Below are 17,949 nucleotides of genomic sequence, written 5' to 3' on the forward strand. Positions count from 1 at the left end.
TTTATTTCATAACTTCCTTTGACTAGCACTTCAATTTGACTGCCTTTTGTGTGATTGCCTCATGAGGCGCTATTAGATTTGTCGTCGTGTTGACGAACTGACAACCGGCAATGAAGAAGAGGAACTTGAGAAGCAGGTTGTTGAGTCCACCCCCCCAAAATAAATAAACGATGAGGATATGTCAGCCCTGTAAGTAACACAAAAGCACGTTAAAAATAATATTTTACAGTTTCATTTTACAGCGCAAGAGCCTCTTTATACGCTTGTTCTTAATGGGGTTTTGTTTCGTTGTAGTCCTCTTAAGTCTGGAACTCGTAGCTACTTAGCGGCCAGTTGCTATTTAGCTAGCAAGGCTATAAAGTCAATTTATTTCTCCAAAAACACCTCTTAACCGATAACCCGGTTCTTAAAAGTATGAAGTTTCGCATATGTCAGTATGACAAATTGCTTACATGCGTGTTTTGGTGTTAAAATGTGGAAGTTTAGCTTCGATGTGTCACTTGTTGACGCTCCTCTTGATATAATGCCTGTGTTTATTACATTAAAATAATATAGTAGGACCAAGTATTCACGGTCGACAACAGGAAAAATCTATGTGATCAGAACTGGAAAAATATACTTAAAATCATTCCCTGTAATAAGGAAGCTCCAAAATATCTGACATTATGGCTGTTAAAACCCATTTTATGTGATCATACAGATGTGCCTAATGGGGCACCCCCAGCGTGACCTCATCCGAGCAGATGCGTCGGTCGCGACGATGTCACCCCATCGCCACGTCGTGGCCACCTTCTTCGTGCTGCTGTGCCACCTGAGCTGCTTCTTGACCCTGTCAGAGGACATCCCCGCCGAGTGGGTGCTACTCCACGTGGTCCAGGGTCAGGTGGGCGCGGGCAACTACAGCTACCTGCGCCTCAACCACGATGGCGCCGTCATTCTACAAATGCTCAGCGTGACGGGCGACGCTGACCTTTACGTGTCGGACGCCACGCTGAGGCCCAGCTTCGACGCCTACAAGCTGCAGTCGGCGACCTGCGGGCGCGACGCCGTAGCCGTGCCCGCCGAGTTCGCCCGGCCGGTGGGTATCGCCGTGTACGGTCACCCGTCGCATCGTCGCAGCGACTTTGAGATGAGGGTCTACTACGACCGCACCGCCGCCGCCCATGACCCATTTGGCGTGGGCTCTGGGACGGAGGACACCCGTAAAACGTACACGGGGGGCGCTGAGGACAGTGACTTTGATGAGGAGGACTCCATGTTCTGGACAAACCTCATCAGGCTTTTGGAGATTATCCTGGAAATTCTCTTTTGAATTGAAGTGCAAATCTTTTTGGCATTTGTGATTCGAAACAACAATGGACACCTCTTTGATTGCAGTCACAGAAGATGCACACAAAACTAAGGATGGATAAAACTAGATCATTTTGAATTGGTATGGAAATCAAAATAAAAACGATTCCTTGATTTCAAAACGTACTGTTTATTGACGCCACCTATAGCATCCATTCGTTTTCCACCTTCATTTTTCGACAGTGAGAAACAAAGTCAATAACTTCTCTCAATCAATTAAAAATGTCACATAACACACTGCTTAATTTCTATAGATTTTTCATTTTTACATGATTATGTCAACAGTCCAAGGAAATCAAAAGTCCCATCCTGGCAAACTATTTTCTTTTCGAAGGCCTTCCTTGGTCTGGCTTTAGCACCCTCACGTGAGTGCAGGCGCTAGCTGGATGCGGTTGATCCTGAGGACGGTCTGCGGCTGCACGATGAACTTCTTGCGCTGGAAGCGGTGCCGTTTCCAAAAGAGCATGTGCACTTTGGGACACGAATCGGTCCTTTCCAGAACAGTGGCGTCCACTCGCACCAGTTCCTTAGCCAGAAGTGGCCTGCCCACCAGCGTAAAGTCGCGCGCCCCTACCAGCAGCACCTTCTCCAGGCGCAGGCGCTCACCGCACTCCACCTCTAAGTCATTCTCTAACAGGATCAGGTCCTCGTCCGTCACCTTTCACAGGATAATAAAGGAACTTATAAGTTTGTAATGTGGTTTACGCTCAGAATTAAGCTAATACTTAGAATATTATTAACCTTTCACGACCCTAAAGACACTTAAGATGTGAAAATGACTATTTGACTAGTTTAATAGCTGCCTGTCCTCTCCAGAAAATGTATTTATCAATGTTTTTAGACTGTCTGATTGTCTTTTGTAATGCAAAATATTAATTTTAGGTAAAAGAAAGCTGATTCATGTGTAAAGAAAAGTTACATTTTCAATCATTTAGATAATGACTACTTATGCAGTTATAATAATGTGGTTTCCACAGGTTATGTTCAATATTTTACAATAAAACTTAATTGAAGAAAATATCAAAAGGTGCAAGCATTTGTTTATATAGAACATTTGGATTGGCAAAAATCGAGATCCAGAGGTCATGCTGTTCAGAACAATCTGTTAGTTGCGATCTGAGCACCACTACTCGGAATACATTTTTGCTTGGTATCAAATATGAGTATGGAATCGTGTTTATTTCCCCAAACACACCTTCCATTGTCGGCCGGCGATGTGCACCACAGCAAATAGACGACCGAAGTCCCCTTGTTCGATCAGCCCATTGACGGTGCTTGTCAGGGCGGCGTGTTGACGTCGCTGCTCATCCTCGGGCACCAGCCTCGTCTCCGGCCAAGGAGGCCTGGACAACGAGGTCACAGGCACTAGGTCACCACAAGCAGAGCTCCGCGATCGACCTATGGTTGAGTGAAGGACGGAGGGTCTGCAAGCCAGCAATCGCCATGATCTCCACAGTGTCGCCATCAGCGCCATGTTTGTCGTAAAGTGTGCCATGCAGGGATGTTCTTGAAAAGCAGATTAAACGCGACATGCAATTTTCTTCAAAAATGTTATTTTTAAGCCATTTATTCTCGCAGTATTATATTTATGTAAAAGCTGATATTCTGTGTGGTTAAAATATACTCATACACAATCTTTGGTTACTTCAGGAGTGTCGTGAAAGTGCCGTAAATTAGTCGGAAAAGTCGAAAAAGCAACTGGTCAGCGAAGGTGCCATAAAAAAACATTTTTTCCAGTTACTGCTATATTATTATCTCTTTCTTAAACAAAAAGAATGTGCTTTGCGTTATAATGTAATACCCCTTTTTGTGTCAGAGACATTTTTAAACATAAAATTAAATTCAAATGAATGTGTACTTTAAAAGTACAGATAAATTGATCCTCCTATGCCTGTGACTGAGTAACTCCTAAACATTCCGCCGGTTCATGAACGCACCAACGAGTGAGCTGCCTCCCTCCATTTTGTGTCGCTCGCTTCGTTTCCGGGCTTTTGACACTCAAGTCTGCCTGCTTGGGAAATCACATTAGCACCAGCAGCAAAACGGGATGGCTCGACCAACGCGGACACGTTGTACTTAAACCTTCCTTTCCAAGAAAAAAAACAACAACCGGAACGTCAAAATTCGTCGCCGCCTCCATAAGGCAAGGAAAAGACGTCTCTTCGCCAAAACTTGTCGCTGCCCGCAGCACCGCCACTGACAGCTGCAAGTAAACAGCTACGTGCTAAGCACTTAGCGCCCATTAGCATTTAGCTATTTTGCTCCAGGGCTAAGCATAGGCAACTGCGAACCATTAGCTCCCGGCTAACCGCGACTGGTCGTGCAGTACGAAGCTTAGCGGGGCGTCGTGAGCCGCCTAACCTGGGTACGTGCTGCTGATAGGAGTTTTCTTTTCCCTGTTTGCCAGCGGCCTACTGTCTTTTTTTTTTGTTCTCCGCCAAGGAAGGAAGCATTTGACAAAAGACACTTTCTCCTTCATGTTGTTTTGGGCGACGCCGTCTTTTTCGAGTTTGGGTAAGTTAATTGGAGCTAAGTTTACCAAATTTGTCTTGACCTGTAACTATCATAGTCGTCATGCCACGGTGGAGTATTAACCTTAAAGTTGTGTAATCAATATTACATACATATTGATTTGAAATTGTTTCTTTCACTTGGTGCTTAATAATTAAACAGTGGTGCCTGTTTGCATGTTGGCACATATTGGCACGACTCAGGCCTTCTAAGTTGCCCGGAGAATAATACAGAAAATATCATACAGCAGACTCAAAGATCTCATTTTTGTCCTTCTTTTGGTTCATTTGAGATCATAAGTCACCCTGTTTGGTTGGAAGGACGGACACTGGGTTTGTTGAACGTGTCCAAAGAGCAACTTCCGTGTCTTCGTACCCTGTCTTTCATAGACTGGCCGACAGGGGGCGATTACACTTGATTGTTGAGTAGCGTAAACAATGTTTAAGAGAATAGATGAAGAAATACAACGCTATCTTGGCTAATTAAATGTTGGTCATTCGAAAAATATATCACAATTAAAACATTGAATTTAAAAAAAAATACACACGGCACTAGCTGTCTTTCATTTTTGCACAGAAAACCCTGTTCATTTCCAATGCCAAAAACATTTCGAATTTGAAAATGCATATTTTTTTGTATCCTGATCACAAAATGTGCACATCAATTCTGGAAATCAAAGTACACACTATTTGTGTCGATTTTCTTATCTTCAGAAAGTTACCAAAGTGATCCAAATATGCCCTAAAGCATCAAATGAATTAAACCAGAATACCCCAAAATGTGCAGTAGGTGACTTTTTAGTGTCCTCAAATTAATAAGGAAATAAATAAATGTTCACCGGTTATTTTGTCTAATAATTAATAATCATCTCGTTACACCTGAGCAATTTTAGCGGCATTTTCTTTCTTTTGTTCTTGCCAAGTCATCTCATTCTGGCTTAGGTTTCTAATCCATTAAATGCGATACCAAATTCCACATTGAGCAAAGAAGGTGAAATCACCATAACTGTTCATATTTGCATTTGTAAGAATATATCGGGGTATTTTTAACAAACAAAAACAATATATATTAATGCACATTTTAGTTGTGGTTCTCATAATATTGTATGTAATGTTGGATCAAGTAGCATTTTGTGTTGAAATAATAATATTCCGCTGCTATAATTTCAGGTCCATCCAGTGTTTTAAATAAAAACAAGAGAAACTTTGAACTGCATGTTTAGGGTGCTTAGTTGTTATCTAAAGAAACCTCGAAATGCCCCGCAGGCTCTCTTCCTTTTCGACTCGTTAACAGCGTTTCTGCTTGAGTGAATGCGTCACCGCTTACTCGGCAGCTCGTTGGGCCGGATTCCGCAGCCAGAAAGAAAAGAAAAGAAAAAAAAGGAGGAAAAAGAAAAGGCCATGTGAGCGAGTGGCAAACCTGTCCGGCCGGGAAGAAAGGGAAGACTTGCGTTTGTCTTGCACGCAGACATGTCACATGCTGTGTGGCATTGGCTATTCCAGCAGGGAAAAGTCATTTGGGATTCATGGTTAAATTGCTGGCGTTAAGTAATCGTGTTTCAAGCTTGGGTGGCGATATGATTCGCTGCTAGTCCTCCCATTTGATGGAAAAAAAATCATATTAAAGTACTTATTAAAGTAGGGAAGTTGTTGCTGTGTTTCCGGGTTAGTGTTAGGGGGATATGATATGATATATGTTACGAGGTCGTTAATGACTTTAACATGTTGACAAACTCATAAAGCTGACAGATTGTTAATTGGGAGTTTGGGGAAAGTGCTGCTCACAAGCCACATCTGGCTCTTTTGATGATCACAACTGGCTGTCAGCCAACTCCAACTTTAATCTGGTGCAATTAGTAGTTTTAACAATCCAAGGTTATCTGTCAAGGACTAAAAGTTGCTTTCTTTTGTGCTAATTCATTCATTTGACAAACTGCCAAATCAGTTTTTCAATGATTAAATAGACGAACAATTTGTCCATGTGTCAATCTTGTATCCTGCATGTCCCATCCTAGTACAGAGTGACCTTTTTTGTCGTCTTTCTTTTTAGGAGCGGGAGTGTATTAACAGCAGTGGCACTGAGCTACCGCGTCATTAAAGGGAGGAAAAAAAGTGCCAAGAGAGGGACAGGATGCCCATTCCTCCCCCTCCTCCACCTCCCCCGGGACCCCCGCCGCCCCCCACCTTCCATGAAGTAAGTGAGCTCTCAGTCCAGCGCGATTCCGATGCCGTCCAATTCCTTTTTTTTACCCACCACGGCTCCTTTTTGGTCCAGGCCAACACTAACCCTCCCAAGCTGAACTCCGCAGAGGCCAAAGGCAGGGGGGCTCTGCTGTCCGACATCCACAAGGGGGCCAGGCTGAAGAAAGTTGGCGTGATCAACGACCGCAGCGCCCCCGCCCTTGAGAGTGAGTCACGTTGGCAGAGGTCCAACACAAATCTTTATTTTGGTATATTTGTGCCTGGAATAGTTCTGAAATTGCATTTTTCTAGGTTCTAGGTTGCCATTTACGGCAAGGAATGATGAGCAAAACTGATTGTGTGTTTTTTGGCAGAATCTGGAGGAGGTGGTGGTGGAGGTCATGGAGGTGGAGGAGGAGGTCCAATGGGAATGGGGGGACTCTTTCAAGGAGGTGTGCCAAGGCTGAGACCCATTGGAGGTAACTGTCATGTGGCTTTCTGTATATATAATATTTAGATTTTTTTATAAATGGATTAAAAGACCTTAATATTCAGTGTTTTTATAGATTCATTTTAGCTTTTTAAATATATTTTTAGATTTTACAAAATTATTTTTGAACTAAAAACAGAAAAAAATGATTAAAAAATGAAAATTATTGATTTCAAAGGTCGAAAATCAGGAAATTTAATATACATCTATACTCTTCATTTTAATTTGATCCTAAAACAGAAAGTTGGCATTCATGATTTACTTTCCCGGGCCGCACTAAATGCTGCTGCGGGCCAGATTTGGCCCCTGGGCCGCCACTTTGACACCATTGGTCTAGAATAAATCCTGACAATTTACAACCTAGTCACCCATTTAATAGTTCACCATTGCTGTGTTTAACTGACTTATGACTTTGATATCAGATGGTTCTTCAGGCGGCTCGGTGGGCAGGTCCGCACTGAAGCCCCCAGGATCGAGGCCATCGGCCCCTCGGCCGCCATCTGGCCGCTCGTCGTCACCATCTCCCCCGGAGCATCAGCGCTCCCACCGACCCTCCTTGCCCGATATCACGCGACCCCCCAACACCGGTAGCGGCAGCTCCTCCTCCTCCGGCGGGGGCATGAAACACAGCACATCAGCCCCGCCCCCGCCACCCCCCTTTAACCGTGGTGGGCGCAGCAACGCCCCGCCCACTCCCAACCTGAAGGTATCCGCGCCCTCGTCCTCGGCGCAAAAGCCCCTACCGCCCACGCCCAATCGAGGCACGGCCGCTTCCAACGCCCTTAAGAACGCCCTCTCCTCCGGCCGGACCCCCAGTGGCGGGTCCTCGGCTCCGCCCCCTCCACCACCGTACAGGATGCACACGTCGCTCGCCAACGGGCCGTCCCACATGGACGGGGGTGGCGCCCCGGAGCTGCCACAGAGGCACAATTCGCTGACCAAGAAGCATACGGTGCAGGGGCGCAACCAAGCTCCGCCCCCGCCGCCATCTTTGTCACCGTCCCTGCAGGCTAGCCGGCCGCCCCCCCCTGCCCGAGAGCCACCGGGCCGCAGAGCAGGTAACCAAAACAGTACATTTATTCATTTTGGACAATTTATTTGATCAGAAGTATTTTCAAATGTTGAACACTCACACAGACACATTTTCTTCACATTTATTGGAATGTTGTGTACATGTTTGAGCAAGTCTCCATATTGTTTTTCTCGTGTGAGGCTAGCAGATTAAACCCGACCATGATGTTTTTTCTTAAAGGGGAAATGGTTGGTTGATTTTTTTTTTCCGACACATATCAGATTTATTTCTTTGGAATGATTGCTGACAAACATCGCAACTGGTCGCCACGACGCCCTCTCGTTCCTCCACATTCCTCACTGACATTCTTCCCCTTTCGCATATGTATTCGCTGACGTTATGATGTACTTTTACTAGCACAGACTAATGGCACTACTACTTTTGTGTCCCCGCAGCCCCCCAGGCGCCCCTCTCAAACGCCCGCAACGGCAACCGCGACGCCCCGCCGCCACCCCCGCCCTACCGCGGCCACAGCTCCGTCCCGTCGGATCTCCCGGGCCGGGGAGCCAAGCCCCCGCCTTCCTTTTCCACGTCGTCGTCATCCTCCTCCCGTAACCCCGCCGGACCCCCGCCACCGCCTCCGCCCATCCGGAACGGACACTCCTCTGTCTCCACCTCCTCCAAATCCATCTTGGGTGAGTCCCCCGCATCGGGCGACTCCAAGTCGGGTGCTAAACGCCGCCCGTTTCTTCCCGTTTTAGATGATTTTGAATCCAAGTTCAACTTCCACCCAATGGAGGACCTCCCACCTCCAGAGGAGTATCGCCATTTCAACAAGGTCTACCCCAGCAAAAACGGCAAAGGTAAGATGGCAGGCAGCTCATTGGCTAAAAGACATTCAATGCGTTGTAGAATAGTTTTGGGTGAAAAAAGTGACTTGCTAATACATTGGCAGCCACTTTGGGTCAAGTTGACATTGCCTATTCCATGACTTATAAGGGAATTTATTTACACTACGTCTAGTGTCCCTTTTGAGTACGCACCTATTTATTCCTGTAATTTCTAAGTGTGTCTGTTTGTGTGACGTGGACGTTTTCTTTGTCCTCCCATAGGCATTTTGCGAGGAGCCCCCCCTGCGCCTCCAGTGGGAAGGTGAACGCACCTCAAAACTCTAACTTGAACTCGTCAGCCGAGCGTCCCATCTGGTCTGCCACGCTGGGGGAGTGAGGAGGTCCACGCATGTACACACACACACACACATAAACACACACAAAGCGACATATACACAGCAGCAGCCGTTTGGACTTGATGAGAAAAGAAGACACCCCATGAGACTCTTTAACGTTTCTTTGACTTTAATATTTGAGGAACAAAACAAACAAAAAACTCTACAAGGGTCCATAACTGCACATTCACTTTTTTTTTATACACATTTACCTTTTTTTCCTCTCCTTTCTTTCGTCAGGTGCCAGTTTCGATCATGTGACGCACACACACACACACACAATATCGTCGCATGAATGTGGTCTCTTTTTTTTTTTAAATTTCTCGCTCCATTCCTGATTTTGTCGACGTTGCTCCGGGGTGCGCTCGGAACCATAATGTCCGTGTGCCAAAAGCGGGTGGAGCTTAACCGCACCCGGTCCAAATGCCGACCAATTTGCGCGCCGTTTGCCAGTTGGGCATCACATTCCGAAAGATGTAGTTTTGTTAGGTGTTGGTTCATCTTTTAGCGCCCTTCGTTTTTCGCTACCCTTAACGTGGGGGGGTTGTATTCCTTTTTTTATGTTGCACAGCGGCCAGCAGAGACGCACGATGCCCGTATTTTTGTTGGGTTTTTTTTTTTTTTTTGTTGCACTGGCGGGATCAGGACACGGGTCGTGTCATATCTGTTCCAAGCACGTCACGTCAGAGCCTCACGTTCGAATGACTGCGTTTGTTTACCGGGCCGCCGTCAGCCAGCTTTTCGTAAAGGGATCACGGGGGTGTGGGCGGGGCGGGGAGGGGGCAGAAAGTCACCATCAGCTGCTTTTCTATGCAAGAATTTGTACAGGTCGTAGTTGCTAGCGGCTAACCCCAAATTTGGAGAAAAAAAAACAAAAAAACTAAACAAAAAAAACACTAAAGTGCCAGATGAGTATGTAGTGGACGGAGCGTCTTTTTGTTTGTGTGCGTATCACTTTTAATGATCATTAAGCTTAAACAAAACAAACACTAAAACGATTCAACTGTGAATCCACAACATGAATAAAAACACTTTGAGAAGCAGTGCCACCTGCTGCTCGTTGGTTGCCTTACACGCGTTTCGTCCCTTAACGGTACCTGTGCTACTTTGTATTTTTCCAAAAAAAAGAAAGAAAGAAACAAAAAAATATCAAAGTCTATTTGCAAATGTATATTTACACTATAGAATATGATAATCCTAGTTAGCGTTGATCTATTTTTGTGCTGTAAAAAGCGTGTAATATAGGAAAGTTCTAATGAGGAGGAGCGCACGTAGATGACTTCATCATTATTGTCATCAGGGTCATGCCGGTGTCACATTTGCCGCCTCACGTTGCTTCCTGTTAATCAGTCATCTTTTATCACTTGAAAATGTTTTCAATAAATATATTCCTGTTGGGGAAAAAGGGGACTTGGAGTGTTAGACTTGCTTATTTCATTTTTTTGTGGTGATACTGTATAATATGCAACGAGTGAGTTCTCGTTTCCATCACCTAGTTGCCCCATCCAAAATGGCCGACAGCTACGCACACCACCATGAATAAAAAGGTGTGCTTGTCCTACTAAAGCTAATTCGTGGACGGCCAATTGTTCCTTCGCTGTGAATTTAAAGGGCTGTCAGTGATGAAGATAATGAATGCCTTACAAATTGTTAAACACGCAAAGTAACCCTGCCAAGTTATTACAAATAATAATAAGTCATTTAATCCAAAAGCCTCCGAAAACTAGCTTAAAGTTCCCGTCGAAATGCTTCGTATTGCGCCAAAACGAAGAGCCGTCGAATCTCCCGCCGTTGGCACCCTACGTCATTATATATGTCACATCTGGTGCGTACGAGCTTGACCAATGAGCATCGAGTGCGGCTGTTGCTTGGCTGAGACGGGCCAATCAGTTCGCGATCTGCCGGAAACAGCTGCAGCCGGGCTGAATATTTGGCGCTAAAGTCGGCTTGCTTGGGGACAGTCCACACGCATTTTTAGACGGGAAAAGACGAGAATAAGGACGCTAATAAATATATATTTTTATTTAAAACTTTTGCATGACTGCGCTCTCAGACTTTCCAGGTGCTACTCCACAAAAGGTAAGTCTACAAAAAATTCTTTGCTGGACTTTTTCGCGTGTTTGTCGAAAGTGGACGAGAATAGTACTTCCCATTGTACTAGTTTTCGACTCACATTTCTACCACATATTACTATGGTTACTATATCTTATAACATTTCTTAAACTAATCGTGTTCTAATGAACAATATATTTCCCACCTTTATATTTGCTGTTTAATTTTCTTAACTCTGACAACTATAGAGGTCCAGTCGAGTCGTTCTTTCACTGCCACTTTCCCATTTTTACATTGCTTTTTTAATTACGTATTATTCGCAAGCCTTTCTGATATAATCAAATTTCTGCTTTAAACCCCGTATTCAGCAGCATAAAATGTATTATTTTTTGACACTTCATTACTTTAAAAATGAATTTTATATGTGCACTTCCAAAAACGTCCACAAGGAAAAACAAGTTTTCAACAAACAAATACAACTCTTGTATAGTAATTTTAAAATGACTAAAAATGAAATGTTTATTTTCATGTCACCATGCACATAAAGTTGCCTAATTTACCCCAATTTCTACTCATTTATAGGGTTTAGAAATGCCGAGCACTCGCTCCAAAGGTACCTTGCAGCCCACCCTGTCCTTTCCCAGACGCAAATCTGCCAGGGTGGCAAACAAACCTAAAAGAAACCCAACGGAAAATCCCGAGCCCATCCAGAAGAATCCCAGTCTGAGGCCAGAGAAGGCCGCCCCGCCGTCTCCTCTCCCCGCCTCACCGCGGCTTCCCCTCAGCCCTCGAAAACGCACGGGTGAGATAGCAACCCACCCGCCGACCACCCTCCAAAACACGCAAGATTAACACAGCCTCTCCTTTTAAAGGCGCCGACAACGCCCTCAACGTGAACGCCGCCTTGTCGCCGTCACCGCCCAAGCTGAGCAAAACGCCACCACGGACCCCACCACCACCACCGCCGTCATCGTCGTTGACTCCACGCCGTTTAGCTTTTGACGAAAACTCCCCCGTCTGCATCCGGCGGACCCCGGCGGCGCCGTCTTCTCCCTTCGCCGCCTCGTCGCCAACACGACAGGGGCGTGTCCAAGGAAGCCCGGCGCGGCCAAGTCCCGAGAAGAAGTCAGCGGAATGTGAACAATCGGACCAAAGTGAGTTATTTTGGACTATGTGGTCAAGCACCATTGGGGAATTAAGCAGTTTTTTAATTGTATTTTTACCTTTTTTTTTCTTAGAAGGCAGTTTTGCTATCGTGAAGCGGGCGCTCCATACGGCAGTGCCCGAGCGCCTCTTGTCCAGAGAAGCGGAAGACGCTGCCATTCGGACTTTCCTGCGGGAGAAGGCCGTACAGCGCCAACCCGGCAGCCTTTACATCTCCGGACCGCCCGGAACCGGAAAGACGGCGTGTCTCAACTGCGTCCTGCGTGACATGAAGGTAAAGCCCGCAGCCATATAATAGAATGAAAGTCAAATGATATTATCGACCTAAGGGGGCGTGGCTTATGGTCCTTAGGTTGCTGTATTTCATTATACGACATTCCCATTGTATTCTTCACTGCTTTTTTTTAGGAAGAATTGTCGCACGTACAAACATTAGTGGTCAACTGCATGACCCTACGCAGCTCGCACGGCATTTTCCCACTTTTGGCCGAGAAGCTGAAAGCACCCACCGGCCACAAAGGTCTACAAAAACATTTAACCGGACCTGGACCAGCTGTGTGAGTACACGCCACTGCTCTAAGTCCCTCTTTTGGGATCCAAACTGCCAGTAACTTTCACTAACAAAACTATGAACATTTTGTTAGCTTGCTGGTTTTGGACGAGTTGGACCAGCTGGACAGCAAAGCTCAGGATGTCCTGTATACTATCTTTGAGTGGCCTCACCTGTCCAAGTCCAGACTTTGCCTTGTCGGTATGTATTAGTACTAATACTACTGTTGTGTACTTTTTTTTGGCTTTTATTGTAATGACATTTTGGTTTTGGATTGCATAGGAATCGCCAACGCTTTGGACCTGACCGACCGCATTCTACCCCGCCTTCAGGCCAGGCCTAATTGTCGCCCCCAGCTGCTTAACTTCCCACCCTACAGCCGAGAACAGCTCAGTGACATCGTACGGAACAGACTGGCTCAGGTGCGCTTCATTAGTTTGATTATTGGGATTAATCTCTAATGCATGTAAATAAGTATGTTGACATAGCCTTAAAAAAACTATATTTTCTGAAAACTATGGCAATTTATTAATAGGACAGACATTTATTGACTTACTACTTTTAACTTTTTGACAATTGTATACTAAAATAATTTGATATTAGATGTCTATTTAGTCCAATTGATATGTAGCTTTCGATAAAACTAACCTAGCTTGGTTAGCAAAAGTCCGCTAGCCTAAATGCTAACGTTTTTATGCCTAGCTTGCATAGTAAATTAACACTAGCTTAAATGCTTTTTTATTTTATTTTTAACAATTCTCTGAACAAATTGTTTAAAGGCTTATTTTCACATAAAAAGAAACTAAATACACATTTAAAATAAGGAATGTATGGAAAAAAACATTTGAGCTTAAACAAAAAAAATATGGATTCATGTTGTCAGGGTGCCTATTGGGTGACTTGTCATATTCACTTTTGCCACCAGGAGGGAGTGAACCCTCCAAATCTATAAAACTGAATACAAGTCAATTTTTTTGTTGTTGTTTTCAGGCCTCTGCTGGCAGTGTGTTGGATGCTGCCGCCGTACAGTTTTGTGCCCGTAAAGTTTCTGCTATGTCGGGAGATGCCAGGAAGGCTTTGGACGTTTGCAGGTGCGTTTGGACATTTGCACCTGACACCAATGAGTTGATTGAGATGGTGGTTCCCTGGATTTGATTGGCGGGGATGCATTTTACAGACGAGCTGTAGAAATCGTGGAATCGGAACACCGGAAGAAGGCGGGCAAGATCAATGTGACAGGTGAGCAAGACTGATAATTATATATATTGTTTTCTTAATACCTAGCACTACTTTTTATTTACATCCAAATTCACTGTTGTTTTTAGAAAATGGCGTCATGGTCGCCGGCGTCTCTCAAGTGGCCCGCGTCTTGTCCGAGGTCTACGGCGACCGCATGGCGTCGTGCAGCGGTAACGAAAGCTTCCCGCTTCAGCAGAAACTTCTGGTGTGCTGTTTGCTCATGTCTGTTCGGGCCGGCAAAAGCAAGGAGGTTACCCTCGGGAAAGTAAGAATACACACATTATTTATGCCATATATACATACAGTCTGTGTATAATACACCTTTATAGTGGTTTATCTTTACAATTCATCTTTTTTTAAAATTGTATTTTACCATATGGAAGGAGAATTAGGACAGATTTGGACAATATATTTTATTAGACATTAAACAACCATGTTTTTTTTTAAATAGTTCTAAAACAGAAAATTAATTAATGTATTTCATATAGATCTACAAAATTGAATCTATTCATGACTAAAATAAATACTTTGGACTACAAAAAAGTAAACGAATGTGAAGTGTTGAGTTTTACATGTTGTCCCTGAACGCACCGCATGATAACACACTGAAAGACCATTAAAAGCCCTTTTATTATGATTTTTTTTTTGTATTGTGTTTAAAATATAAAATAAAATACAGGCTAACAGAAATGTTAAGAGCATGTTTTAATTTTTTTGCATTAATTTTGTTCTCTTTTGGTGATATTTCAGCTACATGAAGTTCACAGTCGCCTATGTACCAAGCGCCAGGTGGGCGGAGTCAGTCAGTCAGAGTGCCTGTCGCTTTGTGAGCTGCTGGAGAGTCGAGGGGTCTTCGCCCTCAAGAAGGCCAAAGAAGCTCGACTCACCAAAGTATGGAGTGCGCTCGCTCGCTATCGCCCCCTGCGTCCCTTGGCTTTTCTAACCGTGCTCGTTTCGGCAGGTGTTCCTGAAAATTGAGGAGTCGGCGGTGGAAAACGCTTTAAAGGACCGCACCCTGGTGGGCAGCATTTTGGCGGCGGGACTCCCGTAAAAGTACTTGACTTTTTTTCCGATTCTCGTTTTTGCTGAGAATCTTTACGTGTTTTATGATTATTTTTTTAAGTCGAAACACTTTTTTCAGAGATATAACTTTTATGAATGTGAATGAGTTGCGAGTTATGGTGGGTTGCTTTTAAATGGGTTTTTTTTTATTTAACATTTTTAAGAAGTTAAATTCGCTTTTCATCTTTTAAATTCTATTTGATGTTTAAAATGGATCGTTGTGAGTGAGTTGGCTGAGTAAAGCAGGCAATATATAATTTGTGGATTTTTTTTATTATTGAATTTATTATTTTAGGTCAAAAAGTCATTAAGAATATTTAATTGATTAATTTTTTTAAATCTAAAATTCAAAATGGTTGCTGCATTGAAAATTCAAATCAAATACTCGTTAACTCACCGCTAACCATGAACGTAAATGTTCATTCATTTGAACCATTGTCTTCCTAGGAGCCGTATGTGGCTCATGAGCCTCTAAAAAATGATTGACGTTTTCAAATGTTTGTTTTTATTCACATCAAGAATCAAGTGAGTCAAAGTAGAAATGTTGTAAACATGACCCGCTGTCGGTGACATTCACAGACGGCAACATTAGCAAAAACTCAAATCAAATCAAATACATATTTCTGTCTAGAAACATTCTTTAGCGTTACAAACAGTGCCACTTAGCATTAGCGTCAATTACAAGCAATAACATTCAAAATTCATTAAAAATGATGTCAAATCACACAAGCAAGACTTCAGCATATTCAAGATGGTGTTTGCATAGTTTGGATAGCAGTTTAATGTTATTCATAATTTGCTTTAAAGGATTGAAAATTATTATATATTTTGGACTATAATGCACATTAGTACATTAATATTTCATAATTGGTATTGTTTCATGAATCTAAAAGATGTCATTAAACAACCAGAATTGATATATTTTGCAAAATAGAGGATTTTAAATGCACTTTATTGTCCAAAAGTATGATATAATAAACCTTTTATCTTACAATACTGTATATTAAATGTTTTAATATATTTTAGTATGTCATATTCACGGTTAGTTTCTACCTTTTAAAAATGTGAGCAGGGAATAAAAAAATACACTTAGTATTTTAATTTAAATGACCAATAGATGATTTCACACTTTAATTGCCCTAAAAACATTAAATTTTCCCCTTCAAAATTTCTAATAACACAAAATTACACCCATACAATAAATACGACATTTATATATTAATTCTTGAATGAAGTGCAATTTAAACCTGTTACGATTTGATTGCTTTAAAAAGGGTCGACGCATAACAACAAAATACACAATCAGCGATATAGAAATGACAATCTATTGTTCATCATTAGGTTCATTTATGAATGGAAAATTATCCATTAATATTTGGTCCTATTTTGTCACAATGTGCAGAAATGTTAATTGATTTGTGTTTTTTCTACCTGAGACGCGCGGAAAAGCAGCGCATGTACTCGGTGACCCAGCGTTCATCCCCCGTTGCCGCGGGAACAACCGCGGCGGCGCCCGTGGTGGCGGCGGTCCAACGACGTTGCCGTCTCGCCTCACCCGGGTCGGCCGAGCGAGCGCGTCGCCGAAGATTCGTGCTCGTCGTCTGCACGCAGGCGTCACAACGCTCATTCTGGAACAGTCCATCGGGGTTAATTGGCATCTCGCTTTCTGATTGGCCGCGTCGGAGACTTACATTATCGGGCGTGGTGGTTTTCCCATTACGCCGGCGCCACACCTCGGCGCTCCCTGGCGGCGGCTGGCTTTTGGCTCGCTGGGATTTGAGGTCGGCGGGTGAAGCGTTCTGGACTTCCTGACGACTTTGCGTGGGTTGGGTAGGATCCTGGTTCGAGTCTGGCGGCCCGTCGGCGGCGTCCTGCTCCGCGGAGTCGTTCGCGGTTGCCGAAACGGCGTTTTCTTCAACTTCTGCGACACACAATAACGTCTGGGAATGTCTCCATTGCTAACATATGCATATGGCTCGGGAGCCATATATGGCTCTTGCGATGGGTGTATGTGGCTCTCCGCCTTTTTAAATCTTTTAGTGGGTCCCCAAAAGGGTTGCTTACCTGCCGGCGGCGCAGCATCAACATCCGTCACCTCCTCCGGGGCGCCGGAGCCGGACCCGTGCCGCTCTGTCTCATCCACGGCGGGCACCGGTGCCACCCGGTTGGGGCGCCCGTGCCAGGACGCGGATTTTGGCGTGGAACGGCCGCTAGAAAGCAAGGAAGCGCCATCCCAGCCTTCCCAGAACCAGGGCTTGTGCGAGTGCTCCATGACCCGCCGCGTCAGGCGATACCTCAGCGAGTCCTCGTAACATTTAGAGAAGGTCTCCCACTTGGGGTCCCGGAATTTCTTCATGTACTCCGTCCGGGCTTTTTTGGTCACCATGGCGACGGCTGCGGCATCGCTACCAAAGCAAAGATCAGATAAAAATTAAATTAAATGCATTTAAGGGTAAGTGTACTCGCAATTATTTGTGCCATTCAAAAAAAAAGTGGTCCTTGGAGACGTCACCGGGCAGGTATAGATTTCAAGACCACGCCCCCTGATTGGCTGAGCTGAGCTTAGTGGCTCGACTACACACGCGTCGTCACGTGACCAAACGCAACCTGTCAAGCCGAATGGAAACAACATCCATTATTGATTAATCACCTGAGCTGGTTGTGTTATTAGGAGAGTAATGGTGGTAAAAAAAATGCTCAGGTTTTGTCGAAAAAACCATGACATAATGAGGCTTTGGAAAGGCTAAAAGAGCGGCCGTGTTCTCGTTCCTCGCCTCGTTTAGACACACACGACGATGCAAGTCAATGGAAAGGAAATTGTTTTACTTACACAGATGCTTCTTTCGGGAAGGGGTTTGGACCCTTTTTTTCCGAAGTGATGGAGTCGCGTAGGTGTTGTTCAAACGAGCAGCATCTCTTTGGCAGACCCCCGTAAGGTAGGGGCGGCGAAAGCGAGCATGAGTGGAGTCAACGGCTGCCGGTTTGGACCTTCAGAGTAATACGAAAAAAAGAAGTCGGCATCGCTACATGTCAAACCTAAGGTCAGTGGTCCGCTACCGATGTTTCTTGATTAAAAAAACTAAAAGGTTCACATTGTTGTCAATTACAAAATCA

At 44.3% G+C, this 17,949-nt stretch overlaps 5 protein-coding genes across 7 annotated transcripts; 3 read left to right on the plus strand and 2 right to left on the minus strand.

The window, feature by feature from the left end:
• Positions 1–24: 24 nt before the first annotated feature.
• On the plus strand, positions 25–1,472 carry c6h6orf120 (chromosome 6 C6orf120 homolog). Its single transcript, XM_077718279.1, has 2 exons — positions 25–189; positions 701–1,472. Exon 2 carries the CDS (start codon positions 701–703, stop codon positions 1,310–1,312), a length of 612 nt encoding a protein of 203 aa, XP_077574405.1. The 5' UTR covers positions 25–189; the 3' UTR covers positions 1,313–1,472.
• mrpl21 (mitochondrial ribosomal protein L21) lies at positions 1,400–3,685 on the minus strand. Its single transcript, XM_077718278.1, has 3 exons — positions 3,288–3,685; positions 2,546–2,856; positions 1,400–2,008 (listed from the first exon to the last, which is right to left on the minus strand). The coding sequence occupies exons 1-3, from the start codon at positions 3,310–3,312 to the stop codon at positions 1,712–1,714; spliced, it is 633 nt and encodes a 210-aa protein (XP_077574404.1). The 5' UTR covers positions 3,313–3,685; the 3' UTR covers positions 1,400–1,711.
• Positions 3,274–10,178, plus strand: wipf2a (WAS/WASL interacting protein family, member 2a). 3 transcript variants are annotated; one of them, XM_077718276.1, is made up of 9 exons: positions 3,275–3,715; positions 3,793–3,864; positions 5,911–6,054; positions 6,136–6,268; positions 6,416–6,520; positions 6,954–7,589; positions 7,999–8,238; positions 8,305–8,406; positions 8,656–10,178. In XM_077718276.1, the coding sequence occupies exons 3-9, from the start codon at positions 5,992–5,994 to the stop codon at positions 8,697–8,699; spliced, it is 1,323 nt and encodes a 440-aa protein (XP_077574402.1). In that variant the 5' UTR covers positions 3,275–3,715; positions 3,793–3,864; positions 5,911–5,991; the 3' UTR covers positions 8,700–10,178. The 3 variants fall into 3 exon arrangements, with proteins under 3 accessions (XP_077574403.1, XP_077574402.1, XP_077574401.1); XM_077718277.1 differs by lacking the exon at positions 3,793–3,864 and having other exon boundaries at positions 3,274–3,493; XM_077718275.1 differs by having other exon boundaries at positions 3,275–3,864.
• Positions 10,179–10,628: 450 nt separating this feature from the next.
• Positions 10,629–15,090, plus strand: cdc6 (cell division cycle 6 homolog (S. cerevisiae)). The gene is made up of 12 exons (XM_077719797.1): positions 10,629–10,847; positions 11,403–11,622; positions 11,693–11,974; positions 12,059–12,258; positions 12,393–12,541; positions 12,629–12,735; positions 12,817–12,956; positions 13,525–13,625; positions 13,712–13,773; positions 13,860–14,038; positions 14,524–14,664; positions 14,735–15,090. Exons 1-12 carry the CDS (start codon positions 10,806–10,808, stop codon positions 14,822–14,824), a joined length of 1,713 nt encoding a protein of 570 aa, XP_077575923.1. The 5' UTR covers positions 10,629–10,805; the 3' UTR covers positions 14,825–15,090.
• Positions 15,091–15,452: 362 nt separating this feature from the next.
• ccsapa (centriole, cilia and spindle-associated protein a) lies at positions 15,453–17,826 on the minus strand. Its single transcript, XM_077719798.1, has 4 exons — positions 17,666–17,826; positions 16,900–17,240; positions 16,527–16,756; positions 15,453–16,463 (listed from the first exon to the last, which is right to left on the minus strand). Exons 2-4 carry the CDS (start codon positions 17,219–17,221, stop codon positions 16,263–16,265), a joined length of 753 nt encoding a protein of 250 aa, XP_077575924.1. The 5' UTR covers positions 17,222–17,240; positions 17,666–17,826; the 3' UTR covers positions 15,453–16,262.
• Between the last annotated feature and the right edge of the window lie 123 nt (positions 17,827–17,949).

Source organism: Stigmatopora nigra, chromosome 6 (assembly GCF_051989575.1).
Source record: "Stigmatopora nigra isolate UIUO_SnigA chromosome 6, RoL_Snig_1.1, whole genome shotgun sequence".
In the NCBI taxonomy this organism is placed as follows: Eukaryota; Metazoa; Chordata; class Actinopteri; order Syngnathiformes; family Syngnathidae; genus Stigmatopora; species Stigmatopora nigra.

What these genes read in the sequence shown, in the direction of transcription:
- wipf2a (XM_077718277.1), top strand. Translation starts at nt 5,992, where the DNA reads ATGCCCATTCCTCCCCCTCCTCCACCTCCCCCGGGACCCCCGCCGCCC. An exon ending in CGCCCCCCACCTTCCATGAA is followed by an intron (nt 6,055 to 6,135) that starts GTAAGTGAGCTC and finishes TTTTTGGTCCAG; the next exon opens with GCCAACACTAACCCTCCCAA. An exon ending in CAGCGCCCCCGCCCTTGAGA is followed by an intron (nt 6,269 to 6,415) that starts GTGAGTCACGTT and finishes GTTTTTTGGCAG; the next exon opens with AATCTGGAGGAGGTGGTGGT.
- ccsapa (XM_077719798.1), bottom strand. Translation starts at nt 17,221, where the DNA reads ATGGTGACCAAAAAAGCCCGGACGGAGTACATGAAGAAATTCCGGGAC. An exon ending in TGATGCTGCGCCGCCGGCAG is followed by an intron (nt 16,757 to 16,899) that starts GTAAGCAACCCT and finishes TGTGTGTCGCAG; the next exon opens with AAGTTGAAGAAAACGCCGTT. An exon ending in AAACCACCACGCCCGATAAT is followed by an intron (nt 16,464 to 16,526) that starts GTAAGTCTCCGA and finishes GGACTGTTCCAG; the next exon opens with AATGAGCGTTGTGACGCCTG.
- mrpl21 (XM_077718278.1), bottom strand. Translation starts at nt 3,312, where the DNA reads ATGGAGGGAGGCAGCTCACTCGTTG. An exon ending in GGGAGGCAGCTCACTCGTTG is followed by an intron (nt 2,857 to 3,287) that starts GTGCGTTCATGA and finishes CTGCTTTTCAAG; the next exon opens with AACATCCCTGCATGGCACAC. An exon ending in TCGCCGGCCGACAATGGAAG is followed by an intron (nt 2,009 to 2,545) that starts GTGTGTTTGGGG and finishes ATCCTGTGAAAG; the next exon opens with GTGACGGACGAGGACCTGAT.
- cdc6 (XM_077719797.1), top strand. Translation starts at nt 10,806, where the DNA reads ATGACTGCGCTCTCAGACTTTCCAGGTGCTACTCCACAAAAG. An exon ending in GCGTCCTGCGTGACATGAAG is followed by an intron (nt 12,259 to 12,392) that starts GTAAAGCCCGCA and finishes GCTTTTTTTTAG; the next exon opens with GAAGAATTGTCGCACGTACA. An exon ending in GTCCAGACTTTGCCTTGTCG is followed by an intron (nt 12,736 to 12,816) that starts GTATGTATTAGT and finishes TGGATTGCATAG; the next exon opens with GAATCGCCAACGCTTTGGAC.
- c6h6orf120 (XM_077718279.1), top strand. Translation starts at nt 701, where the DNA reads ATGTGCCTAATGGGGCACCCCCAGCGTGACCTCATCCGAGCAGATGCG.